Source organism: Poromitra crassiceps, assembly GCF_964638095.1.
Source record: "Poromitra crassiceps genome assembly, chromosome: 29".
Lineage (NCBI taxonomy): Eukaryota > Metazoa > Chordata > Actinopteri > Beryciformes > Melamphaidae > Poromitra > Poromitra crassiceps.
In genome coordinates, this window is record NC_139641.1 from 2,719,952 (window position 1) to 2,732,757 (window position 12,806).

The 12,806-nt window shown below is 42.4% G+C and overlaps 1 protein-coding gene across 1 annotated transcript in view; it reads left to right on the forward strand.

The window, feature by feature from the left end:
* Nucleotides 1-12,806, forward strand: part of LOC310800269 (activity-dependent neuroprotective protein 2a-like) — a gene marked incomplete at its 3' end in the record, with an annotated part of 65,989 nt that overhangs the window by 15,871 nt on the left and 37,312 nt on the right. Inside the window, exons 5-9 of the mRNA XM_083662844.1 lie at nucleotides 3,601-3,763; nucleotides 4,941-5,080; nucleotides 6,753-7,067; nucleotides 8,772-8,838; nucleotides 11,669-11,814. Coding sequence (XP_083518970.1) covers nucleotides 3,601-3,763; nucleotides 4,941-5,080; nucleotides 6,753-7,067; nucleotides 8,772-8,838; nucleotides 11,669-11,814 — 831 coding nt within the window. The remainder of the gene's footprint in view (nucleotides 1-3,600; nucleotides 3,764-4,940; nucleotides 5,081-6,752; nucleotides 7,068-8,771; nucleotides 8,839-11,668; nucleotides 11,815-12,806) is intronic.

Below are 12,806 nucleotides of genomic sequence, written 5' to 3' on the forward strand. Positions count from 1 at the left end.
AGGCTAGAAACTAACTTCACCAAGATAGGCTAGAAACTAACTTCACCAAGAGAGGCTAGAAACTAACTTCACCAAGAGAGGCTAGAAACTAACTTCACCAAGAGAGGCTAGAAACGGCTCCCTAATGATTGAGAACTTTTTAATTGAATTGGTCCTCAGAAACCTAAGTCTCTCCATCCGTATAACCAAGGTCATGTCTATCAACCACAGTTGGAAAGAAGAGGATGACTTCCATTCCTTCAGAATCAGTTTTTTGGCAACAGTTGCCCCCTGTGTTAGAGACTGTTGCACAGCTGTAGGGACGTTCAGAGAGGACTCTGAGCAGCCGAAGATGGCGAGTTCTGCCTCTGGCTGGAGGGCTAGGTTGGTTGAATTAGTTAAATAAATGTAGTTAGCCAGGCATATGGCTGTGTGTATTTGTTCGGTTAGTTATTTTCCTCCTTGCAAATAGGTTGGTTATTTATGTACTTGGTTAGTTAGTCATGCAGTCAGTGAGATGGCCTGTTAATTAATTTGTTGCTTACATATTTAGTTGATAAAATTCTGTCTGTTGAGTTGATAAAATTAATTGAATTAACGTCAGTGATGTGTTTCGTTTGGTTTTAAGTTGGTCACAAACAGATGGCATGATAATCACATAGTCACAACTCACAAGTCTATCACTGTATCTCTAAAATATCTGCTTACTTAAAAGTACGCCTGCACGATATGAGGAAAATCTGCGATGTGCGATAACATTGTTCGATATAGCGATGACGATATGACTTGCGATAAATAAACAAATATTAAAGTATGCATATTAGCCATACAGTTCCTATGTCTTTCTGCTTTAATAATGCTAACATAGACCCCAAACATAGCCTGTGCCCACTGAATAAAGAAATGAAATACACACTGACTCTAGCTGAAACTACACACAGCGTGTTTGGGCTTTGGCAGAGGGGCGGAGCGCACTGTTGCAAGGGAAAGGTGTACGCTGGATTTACAACACGAGACAAAATGATCAGATGCTGAGTGGGAATGCATGACGCATGTAAATAAAACCACTTTTGTTATTCATTGCGTTTCAGGCAGTCTTTGCGATGTGTTTATTGCGCATGTTCATATTGCGATGACGATGAAAATACGATTAATTGTGCAGCCCTAGTGTGTAGTAGGGGTGTGACGAAATATTGTGCCACGAAATAAAAATGTGACGATATGCATTGTCAAGCTGAAGAACCATCTTGCAATATCAGAAACTGCATGCGTGTGCACATTTTGGAGACGGGGGAAGCGGTGACTGACATGGCAAAGCACCTCTTCACATAGAGGCATGTCTGGGAACGCCCACAAAATGTTAAATGGCTGGCATGCGAGTGGGGTAAAACCGCCCATATATCTCATGGGCTGACTCACCAAAAGACGGTGCTGCGGCTCTAAACTACAGGTTTGGGGGTTCTAGAGCGGAACACAAGACGTCTGCTCAGATGTGCGTTTACTGCGGTGGTTAAATCCCCGATCGTGTCTGCCTGGGCTGGGCTATCAGCTAAATTCTAACTTTGCTGAATGGATAGAACGGGGGAATTTACCCCACCTTGACCCCGCCCCCAGGCTAACCCAGCGTCTATTGTGGGCGTTCCTAGAGCCTGTATGGGCGTTCCCAGACATGTGGACTGTCTCTATAAACAAGCAGACATTCCTGGTCATTAACTCATAGATTAAACATTTTAAACTACAAATGAGGCGTCTTCCCTGCTGTAGTAACTGTGGTGTAGTGGTTGTAGACAACGAGCTACAACCTAGTGTTGACCAAAGGATTAGGTCCTTAGATTTTATTTATTTTCACATTAACTTGTATTTTATCTTATCTCTTGTCATATTTTGTGATGTCTGTTTTAGAGACTACATTACAGTATTCCAGTAATGTTCTATTTGATTCTAGTTTTATTTTTTCTATTTTCTAAATGTTTGATCTTTTCTCTTACTCTTTGTGACATGTATCTAGACATTCAATGTTTGTCTAAGATGTAATGTATTTGTTGTCTTGGACCCCAGGAAGACTAGCTGACGTCTAGGCGTCAGCTAATGGGGATCCTTTTTAATAAACAACAATAAACAAAGGAGTCATCCTCCGATAACAGGCACTGGCCAATCAACGTCTAAAAAGTGACACATTCTATTACAAGACGATTAGGCTACACCATGTTACAAACAACAACAACTATAGGACAGGGCAAACAAAAGCATCGCTTTGCATTTGGTGTCTTTCAAATTGAAGACAGTCATATATTTTCATCATTCAAGTTTAGCTAAAAATATCATTACAGTATCATATCGATATCGTGAACCCGATATCATGTATCGTATTGTATCACGAGGCAAGCATATGGTCACACCCCTAGTGTATAGTAATCAGTGTTGGGCAAGTTACTTTCAAAATGTAATATACTACTAGGGGTGTCACGATACACTCAGTTCACGATACGATACGTATCACGATACTGGGTTCACGATAACGATACGATACGATACGATTTTAACAATATTTTTTTAAACTTGAATAATGACAATATATGACTGGAAAAGTAGTATTTTATTTGAAATGCACAAATACAAAACATGCTGTTGTGGGAAATTGTTATTACAATAACAACTAGAAAAAACATGAGATTGGAGATAAGGCTTATCTTGAAATAGAATGAGTTACACCGTCACTTAGATTTACTTTGAACTAAAAGGTTTCTCAGCAGTATAAATTCTCATTATGCATCTTCAGTTTTTCTTCAAACTCAAACAACAAGACTTTTCTTAGTCTATTTTTTATGCATCTTCAGTTTTTCCTGTCAAGTAAACAGTTTTGCCAGAAACTCAATTGAATGGTTTCTCTCCTGTATAACTTCTCATGTGTCTCTTCAGAGACTTGTTCAACTGAACTACTTTCCACACATTGAACTTCAACAAACAAAGACATTTCTTTGTCTACTTTTGGAAAAAAAAAAAAAAAAAAAAAAAAATTCACGATATGAGATTTCATCTCAACGATACATATCGTGACGTTTTACTATCGCGAAATTTCGTGGGACGATATATTGTGACACCCCTATATACTACATATTACTAGTTACTTACATTTGAAAGTAATAAGTTACTATACAATATTACTGTGTGTGGAGAGTAACTCGTTACTTATTACACTACTTTTGCATTACTTTCACCAAAATAACAGCAGTAGCAAAATGACATCGCAGCCCTGGAACCATCCCGAAAAATAATTTCAAGTGTCTTGAAGTCAGTGTAAACCGTCCAAGATTCTAAATGTTATTCTTTTCCTTTTGTTATTGTCATCTATAGTGGTTATTTGCATAAAAACACACAATTTGATTAGGAAATGATTGTAGGCTATGTTTATTTAAATGTGCTTTGATAAAAATAAAAAAAGTAACTCAATTTGTAACTTGTGTTACTTGACAAAGTAACTGGTATAATATTACTGAAATCCTATTGTAATAGTTATATTACTGAGTTACTGCTAAAAGTAATATATTACATGTAATATGTTACTTTTGTAATGAGTTACCCCCAACACTGATGGTAATGGGGATTTGTTCCTTCTCTCAGGTGGGTGGGTCTGTGTCCAAGCCAGGAGTTGCTGGAGACAAATACTCGTGTACGCGCTGTGGTTTCCATGACAGCCTGCTCTATGTGATCAGGAAACACGTTCTGGTCAGCCACTGTGAGACGCTGCTGCAGCGTTACTACGGGCGACGCTCAACACCCCCAGGTAATTACAACGAGACTGACACTGACAACAACCAGTGTTCTGTGTATAATGATTTCCCAAGGTTGGCAGGTCTGCATGTATGCAACATTAAAATAATGTATTTTGCAGAAAATGCTATTGTAATTTGAAATTGTGTTTGTATTTGGGTTGTTTGCCTTATGAGGACTAATAACTGGAATTGAGTTTCTCACCTGTTTGAGGTCTGAGCAGTGGCGTGCCGTCCATCAGGCGAACTAGGCAAATGCTAGGGGCGCTTGAGCCGTTAGGGGCGCCAGAGAGGGCAATTTTTTTTTTTTTTTTTTTTACAAATACTTTTTCATGATAATAGGCCTACTATTATTTTACAATAGTAGACAAAAAATAAGCAGAACCACGTCTTAAGTCTTTAAATAATAGTGAAATAATTTTTCTAATGACCCAGATATTTCTTTCTGGCTGCCTGGGCTGCAGCACTTTCACCATGGTCCCTAATCCATACCACCCCACCCTCTGCGCGGCCGCGCCCCCTTCTACCTGCTCGGAGCTTTTTCCCAGAGTGGGGGAAGGGAGCTGGAAGGTGGGTGCTGAGGGTGCTGCAGCACCCCCTGGTGGCAAGAAATGGGAATTTAGAAATTGTTGGATTTGGCTGTCTTGTGTTTATACCACCAACAAGATGCATTAAAAAACAGTTTGTGCTTCCCAGCTCTAATCTTATTTCATACGCTCTCTCTTCAAAAGTGTTTGATTTTCATCACAATCTGGTTTTCCATAATAATAATAATAAGTTCAGTGTTTATGCCTGTGTTGCTGTCTGTTGTAGTGTAAAACGACTAAAGGGAGAGCAGGTGCTTACATGAAAGTGAGTGAGAAAAGATACTGAATAATGACATCACAACAGTATAATCCTAATGTTAATTTAAAATTAAATATTCTTCTAAACATGGATGAAAGTCCAAAAAACGTCAAATTTTCTTTGGCGCTGCCACTGGGGAAGGGCGATTCTGAGCCTGCACTGCAGTGGTGGAATTAGCTGCGATATAATTTTTATTATATTTTCTTTGGGGGAGGGGGGGGGGGGGGCACCAACAAAAATCTTGCCTAGGGCACCAAGGCATGCCACTGGGTCTGAGTGACCCTTCGTTGTTTTCTGATCCTAGAGATCTGACTGACCCCTTCTTGTGTTTCTGACCCCAATCAGGATTCTACTGTTGTGTGTGCGGGATGCCAGCAGAGACGTCGGAGCACCTACTGTACCACCTGCTGAGTTCAGACAAACATCGTGAACTCGACTCGCACATCAGCCCTCTACTGGTGGTGCATGCCAAAAACAACACCACGGTAAATAGTCACCTAAAAACAAAAATAGGTTTGAATACATATCAAATATATATTCTATTCTATTTGTAGGATATGAAAATCCAATTTATATCCAATTTATAAAGCTTTCTTTTACAATCCCCTAATTATTAAGTATTTACCGGGTAAATATATGCTAATTATACTATTTTGGTGTAATTACCACTGGAAAATACTGCAAGTACGAGGTAAATAAATATTTACCGGGTAAATATAGGGTAAATTATTAAGTAAAGTATTTTATTGGGTAAGTACCAGGCAAATAAGTATATACCAGTAAATCACCGGGTAAATACTTAGTAATCTGGGGACTGTAAAAGGAAGTGTTACCCATGTTCTGATTCAGGGTTCATACACATTTTGACCAATTGATTTCCATGACTTTTCCATGACTTTAAACCAAATTTCCATGAACAAACATTTTGTAAAGTCTCAGTGTATAGGTGGTTTTCACGGAATGGTCAGTCCTGCACTTGAATGTTTTTTTTTCTTTTATATCCATAGCAAACACTGCAACAGGAAGTGAGCGGGGGTTCAATTTAGAATGTTTTTGTTGTCAAGTTAAAACCGTCTATACATGAAAAAGTCAGTGAGTAAAAATATTCTATGTAATGTAACTACTAACAGATGACAATAATTGAAAAACTAACATGGTCATTTAGTACTATAACATGTTACTAGCCCCAACACTGACGACAACAAAGATCTTAGTAGGGCTGGGCAATATGGACCAAAAATCATATCTCAGTATTTTTAGGTTGAATGGCGAAAGGTGATATATCTCGGTATTTTCGACAAAGTGGGCTAGATTTTCAATTGTAAATTGGGCTGGGCGACATGGACTCTTACAAAATATATTTACAAAATGTGAATTTTGATCAATAATGAGTGGGTAAAGGCAAATAATAGAACAGCTAGAACAGTCTGGTAAGCTCAGAAAATGACTTCACTTTACTGCAGCCTTTAAAACCAGGAAAAGACGACTATGCAATATCTCGATATTACCATAACAAAATCTAAAACGAGATCTAGGTCTCATCTAGTCACTATATTGGCCAGACCTAACCTTGAGTGCCATGCAGAAATGTTGAGACACAATTTGCAGAAAAACATTATTAAAGTTGATTATCAATCTGCTTCTTTAAATGACATAGTGACGATAAATTACTTGAGACTGTACATACTCGAACGTAACTCGGCGTGTTGACTGCAGTACACCTCCGAAACACTAGGTGGCTTGTGGTGCACTCATGTCCATTACATAATGACGCTATTGTGTTGTTTACCAAGAACTTGCAATCATGTCGGTGGGGGGACATTTTATTGTCCGTCCATTTCAAAACTCATTCCAGTGAACCTGCAGAAGGCTTTGCTAGATGAGGGACAAGCACTGTTAAATGAGGAAATGGCGTTTCCTCATTCCTCACAACAACTACGTCAGCGGATACGTGCGCGGCCCAAGGCAACGGCCAATCACAGCTCTCGTGCTGGTCACGTCACGTCCGTGTCGACGCCGCGGAGTCACATTTTGACATATGACGGCCAGCTGCAGCGACCCCTCGGCGCAGTTGACGCTGGCGATTTCGCCTGAGCATAAAACCAGTTTAAGATGTTTTCTAGCTTGAGTATTAATGATTTTAACCTCTCTTTCCAGACTGCTCAGCCGTCCCCTCGCACCCTCCAGCAGGTGCTGTCTCTGGTGTCTAAAGGCAGGGGCAGCAGGAAGCCTCTGCCCGCTAAGGGGGCGGGGCCTCTGTCCTCTAAGGGGGCGGGGCCTCTGCCCTCTAAGGGGGCGGTGCTGTTAGCGCGCCCGCCTCAGAACACGGCCCTCCTCTGTTCTGCTACTGGAGGAAGGCAGATGCTTTTGGCCAATCAGAACACAGCTGCTGTGGCAACACGGGCCATTGTGTCACCTTCCCCGGGCACGCCCATCAGCCTGCTGCTGCCCTCTGGAGCGCAGAGCAAACAGGTGAGAGAGCACACACACTCACACACACACACACACACACACACACACACACACACTAGTGATGTCACGGTACCAATAATTCAGTAGTCGGTACGGGTACTAGTGAATTTCCACGGTACTCTGTACCAATTTCGGTACCACAGTAAAAAAAACAGACTGATATTTCTTCAACATCTTCTCCTTTATTAAAGTATGCAACCATTTCCAATGAACAAATGGCATGTAGCCTTCAACTTTAAAACAAAACAATGTGCTTCTGCTTACTTCTTACATTCAACTCTGTATGGCAGTGAGTGCAGACAGTGCAACACCAGTGGCATGTAGCCCTCAAGTATTGTTTATTGAATTAAAAAAAACAAAAAAAAACGATACCCTCGGTACCATGCAAACACAGGTACCGAAGTACCGAAAACAATGTAGTACCGACGAAGTACCGAAAACCGTGACAACACTAACACACACACACACACACACACACACACACACACACACACACACACACACACACACACACACACACACACACACACATCATATATTGCATATTGCCCAAAGCTGTTGTCATTTACCAGGTGTGTTTTATGTATTGTTAAGGAGTCTGGTGGCCTGGGGAATGAAGCTGTTCCTCAGACTACTCGTTTGTGTTTTGGACTTGACTTTTTGAGGCAGAGCTGGGTGTATAGGTCCAGGTACCAGGTACCAAGTCAAGTCAAGTCAAGTCAAGTCAATTTTATTTATATAGCGCATTTACAAGTGGCTGAGCCGCAACCAAAGTGCTTCACAAAAGTGCAAGAGGGCATAAACAAATGATATACGCTATATAAAAGCATTACAAAATATATATATATATAATAAAATAAGTAGAAGAGTTAAAAAACATTGACTAGCTAAGCGGTTAAAATACATCAAACATAGGAAAGCAAAGAAGATTAAAAAAAGGTGGCCGAGGGCTTTATTTAAAGGCTAGTTCAAAAAGGTGGGTCTTCAAGTGGGACTTGAAAGTGTCCAGAGTTTGAGCTGCACGGATGCGGAGAGGGAGGCAGTTCCAGAGTCTAGGGGCTGTTACTGCAAAGGCTCTGTCCCCCCTGGTTTTTAACCTGGACCTGGGCACCTCCAAAAGCAGGTGGTCGGCTGACCGTAGTGCTCTGGAGGGGGTATGGTGGTGTAGGAGATCGGACAGGTATGTGGGGGCTAGACCATGGAGGGATTTGTAAGTGATGAGCAGAAGCTTAAAGTCGATGCGGTATCGGATGGGAAGCCAGTGGAGTGATGCAAGCACCGGGGTGATGTGCTCACGCTTTTTTGTGCAGGTGAGGAGTCGGGCGGCTGCATTCTGGACCAACTGTAGGCGACGAAGCTGTGATTGGCCGATACCAGTATACAAGGCGTTGCAATAGTCCAGTTGTGATGTTATGAAGGCGTGTATAACTGTGGCTAGGTCCCTCTGGGGCAGGTAGGCCTTGGTCTTGGCTAGGGTTCTCAGGTGAAAGAAACTTTTCCTAACCACTGCACTAACCTGCTTCTCGAACTTGAAAGCACTGTCGAGGATCACGCCGACGTTTCTGACAGAGGTCCGGATGTTAGAGGCGAGGGGGCCTAGGGCATCAATGGAGGGGGCGGGGGGGGTTTTCCCAAAGATGATGATCTCCGTCTTGCTCTCATTGAGGTTGAGGAAGTTAGCGCCCAACCATTCTCTGATGTCAGCCAGACAGTCGAGACCAGGGAGTGAAGCAGCCGGTCAGCAGCCTTTCGATGGTGCCTCTGTACAGGAGTATCTTCGGTCTCAGGCCAAACCTCTTTAGTCGCATGAAACCATGCAGGCATTGTTGGGCCTTGGAGGTGGTGTGGCTACTCCAAGTTAGTTTTTATTTATTTATTTCACCTTTATTTAACCAGGCAAGTCATTAAGAACAGATTCTCATTTACAATGGCGACCTGGCAACCTTGAGGCAACCAGGAGTGGGGACTAAAGAAAAAAAATAATAATTAAATGACAAGGGGCACATATCAGGACATATACAACACATCCTATACTTACGTCCTACACATTAGTTTGTATCGTGTATGACAGCAACAATACCTGAGCATAAATACATCTAAGACACATTGATAGTTTGTAACATCAACATGTTAAAGTCGAACTGAACCTGTTGGTCACGTGCATAATGAGTCCGTTTCAGACTGAAAACATAGTTTGTCTAAGATGACAGGTTGAGAGGCGGGCCATAGTATCATGTCCATGATTTTATTTGACAATTCTGGGGACTGGATTGGGCTTTGGCCAATCCTGGCGTGTTCCGCCTCCAAATCGAGTGGGATTCAGTGTGTTGTGGTGCGCTCCCCTCAGGAAGAGCCTTTTGACGGGAGGAGTGGAGCTCAGCGAGCCGCAGGCAGCCAGCTGCCTTCGTGTTGCCGAGCGGAGAGTGCAGCACGTCGGCCTGGAATCTCCGAAGTGCCCCTAACAACCAAGCTCTCGGATGCACGCGCCATTATCGCTGTTGTAAATACGATATCCCTGGAATGCGCGTTTTAACGAGCCAGTTACATTTCTTTGCATTCTTAGAGATGATAGTTTTTGTTTTTTGTTCATGTTTCTAACAATTGGCCAAGTTAGTAGTTAGTTTATGGGATAGGAATTCTGCCAGATGACAGGCACTAGGCGCCATTTTCTTCATTTGGGAGAGAAAATGATCCTGAAATGAAGATTTGATTGACAGCTGCATGTAGGGATGGGTATCGTTAAGGAATTAACGATTCTAGTACTCTTATCGATACTGCTTATCGATCCGGTACTTTAACGGTACTCTTATCAGTACTTTTTGTTATTTTTAAGAGAAAAAACCCCCGAAACAAATGGGACTGGTTGTTGTCGGTTCTTTTTGTTATTTTTAAGAGGAGAAAGGGGGGGGAAAAGAGACAAATGAACCTGGTCACAGTTAGGTGGCACTCATTTAACTTTCCGCAGTCATTCTCCCACTAGCTGCCATGGTGAAGGGGTTTGTGTTTGGACCAGCAGTAGAGGGAGGAGGGGTGGGAGTGGGACTGGGCTGGTTCTTAATCATTGTAGCTGCAGGCTCAGCTTTAACAAAAAAGAAGTTGCAGGGTGCGTTTTTATTATTAATTTAAATATCCTGAAATATCCTTCTACCACACTGTGCCAATAGCAACATTCAGCTAGGGAAAGCATAATAAAAATAAAGCAAGACAGTATCTGTCTGCTGTACTTCCTCCCAAATCACTAAAGAAAAATCACCCCCTGCTCTGAAAGTAAAATTTCTGAACGACAACTGAGATGATGACCGTCACCTGACGATTTATATCAGACTGTATTTATGATGATGAACACACCCAAACAGCGGAGAAATGTTTACTACTCTCGTCTTAATCATTACCACGTTCACATAGTTACCTGATGAGGTAGACTGGGTAACGCAACCGTGGCATCATTGACAGGAGATGATGGAGGGCGAGCTAGCTTGTCAAAAACGGCATTTCTCCGTTTGAATTTGATGCACTTTGGTAAGTGTTTAGATAAATTGCTCGTGTTTCCACCTTTTACTAGCGAAGGTTTTATTGCACTTGTGACAACGTGAATTGTCACCATCGACTCGAGTGAAGTACAACCACACTTTAGATCGCGTTGTTCTTTCAGCCATTCTTAACGTGTGCTCTGCTCAGTTGCATGTCTATCTGCCTGCCTGCCTTCCCTGTTCCCTGCATGTGTGGTGTGTGTGCTGTAAGGCACGCCCAGCAGCCCCTCCCCTCTCTCAGTCCTCACTCCACTCCTCTCATCTCGGCTGCACTGGCAGCAGCAGCTGTGTGTCTCTCTGACGGAGAGCGCAACGCGGAAAAGATTATCCCTTTTCTTGTTAGGAAATCGCAAAAAACACATCATATGCCTGTCTTACAGAGTTGGTGAGATAAAATGTGCAGGATAACGTAACGTTTATTTAGCAATTATATAGCCTATAGGAAATCTATTTTCTTAATTTCTCCACTCCAGTACCGATAAGAGAACCGTTAACGTGAAAGCTTATTGATCCTCCGGTATCCCGAAATACGGCCCCGGGGCCCGTTTGGTACCGGGTCTCGGTACCCATCCCTAGCTGCATGTCGTGATATGATTGGTTGAAATGGGGTAGAAATTGGATAGTACTAGGTGACGTCAGCAAACTGTACATTACTGTTATCAATTAAATCTTGAAAAATGAACTTTTGATGTGAAAAAGTGTGAAAAACTAAAGAAATTAGATTGTTGTGATTTTTTTTGCATACATTATTAAATAGGTGCACTGCATACCCAGGCATTTGAACTAAAAGAAAAGAAAAGTCATTTTTGGGTTCAGCTCGACTTTAAAGGAGACAAAACAAATCTGTTCACAAGGAATGAGCAACTGACTAGTAGAGCAGCACATGCAACAGAGTAGCACATGCCGGCATCAGGTCCTGGTGGATGTTGACCCCTCAGTACTTGAAGCTGTCCACCCTCTCTACCTCTGTGACTGTAGATGTTGACTCTGTGCTGTAGGTGGGTTCCCTGTTGAATGTACAGTAAGTTTAGGTCTAGTAATACAAACATGTCCTGTAGCTCCCTCTAACAGTGTCGGTACCAGGCCCGGGTCAGCCCAAGACTCAGCAGGTGCTCCTGCCCCCCGGAGTCACCCTCAGTCTGGCAGGAGGGAAAGTATCAGCGATGGGAGGTTCTGGACAACCTGTGTTCCTGACACAGGGTCAGGGAGGAGTAACGGTGAGTAACGTTTTTTCCTTTTCCGTAAATGGTAAATGGTAAATGGACTGCATTTATATAGCACTTTTATCCAAAGCGCTTTACAATCTGCCTACATTCACCCATTCACACACCATCGGGAGCAGTTTGGGGTTCGGTGTCTTGCCCAAGGACACTTCGACATGCTTGATAGAGCTCCGTTGAAGTACACTCTCTGCGACCTGGCAGTCAAGGAACTCCTAAACCACATAATCACAGAAGGCTTAAAACCATAACTAACAAATTTGGATATAAAAATGTTGTGGTCGATCACGTCAAAAGCAGCGCTTAAAATCGAGTAGTACAGTTCCAACAAGCTTAGAGTTGTCAATAGAAGAGAAGCAGCTATCAGACTTGATTTGAGTCATTGCTGTACAGGTGGAATGACCAGGCTGATACGCATGTTGGAACACAGTACTTAAATCATTAGCAGAGAAATAAACTTGTATTTGTTCGTACATAATTTTTAACAATTTGCGAAGTAGTGGCAGAATGGTGATGGGCCTGCTGTTGGGACCACAGAAGGTAGATTTTGTCTCTTGAGGGCCTGTGTCCACCTAGCGTCTTTTCATCAGCTCCGGCGTCTATTTTCAATTGTTTCCAATGGGGGGAGAGCGTATGCGAGCGCACACGGACGTCTAGAGAAAGTGCGCTGCGTCCAGCGTATATTTTCAGAGCGCTCTGGTGTTTTTGTGCGCCCGACTCCCAGCGCTTCCAGCTGAAATTATTTTAACTTTTCAGAAAGACGCTGGTGTCGGGTGCTGCTTTTCTGGCAACTAATCATATGAAAAAACTATCGCAACAGAGACAGAAAGGCTCAATTGTGGAAGCAGATTGGCTAGACACTTAATATTTCTAGTGAGTGTTGAGCTAAATCACTGTGTTGTTTGCTAATGTTAGCTGTCAGCTATCAAGCTACTACCGCACTGAGCTAACGTTAGTTTCAGACTGCTTCCTTGTTATATTGTGCGCCG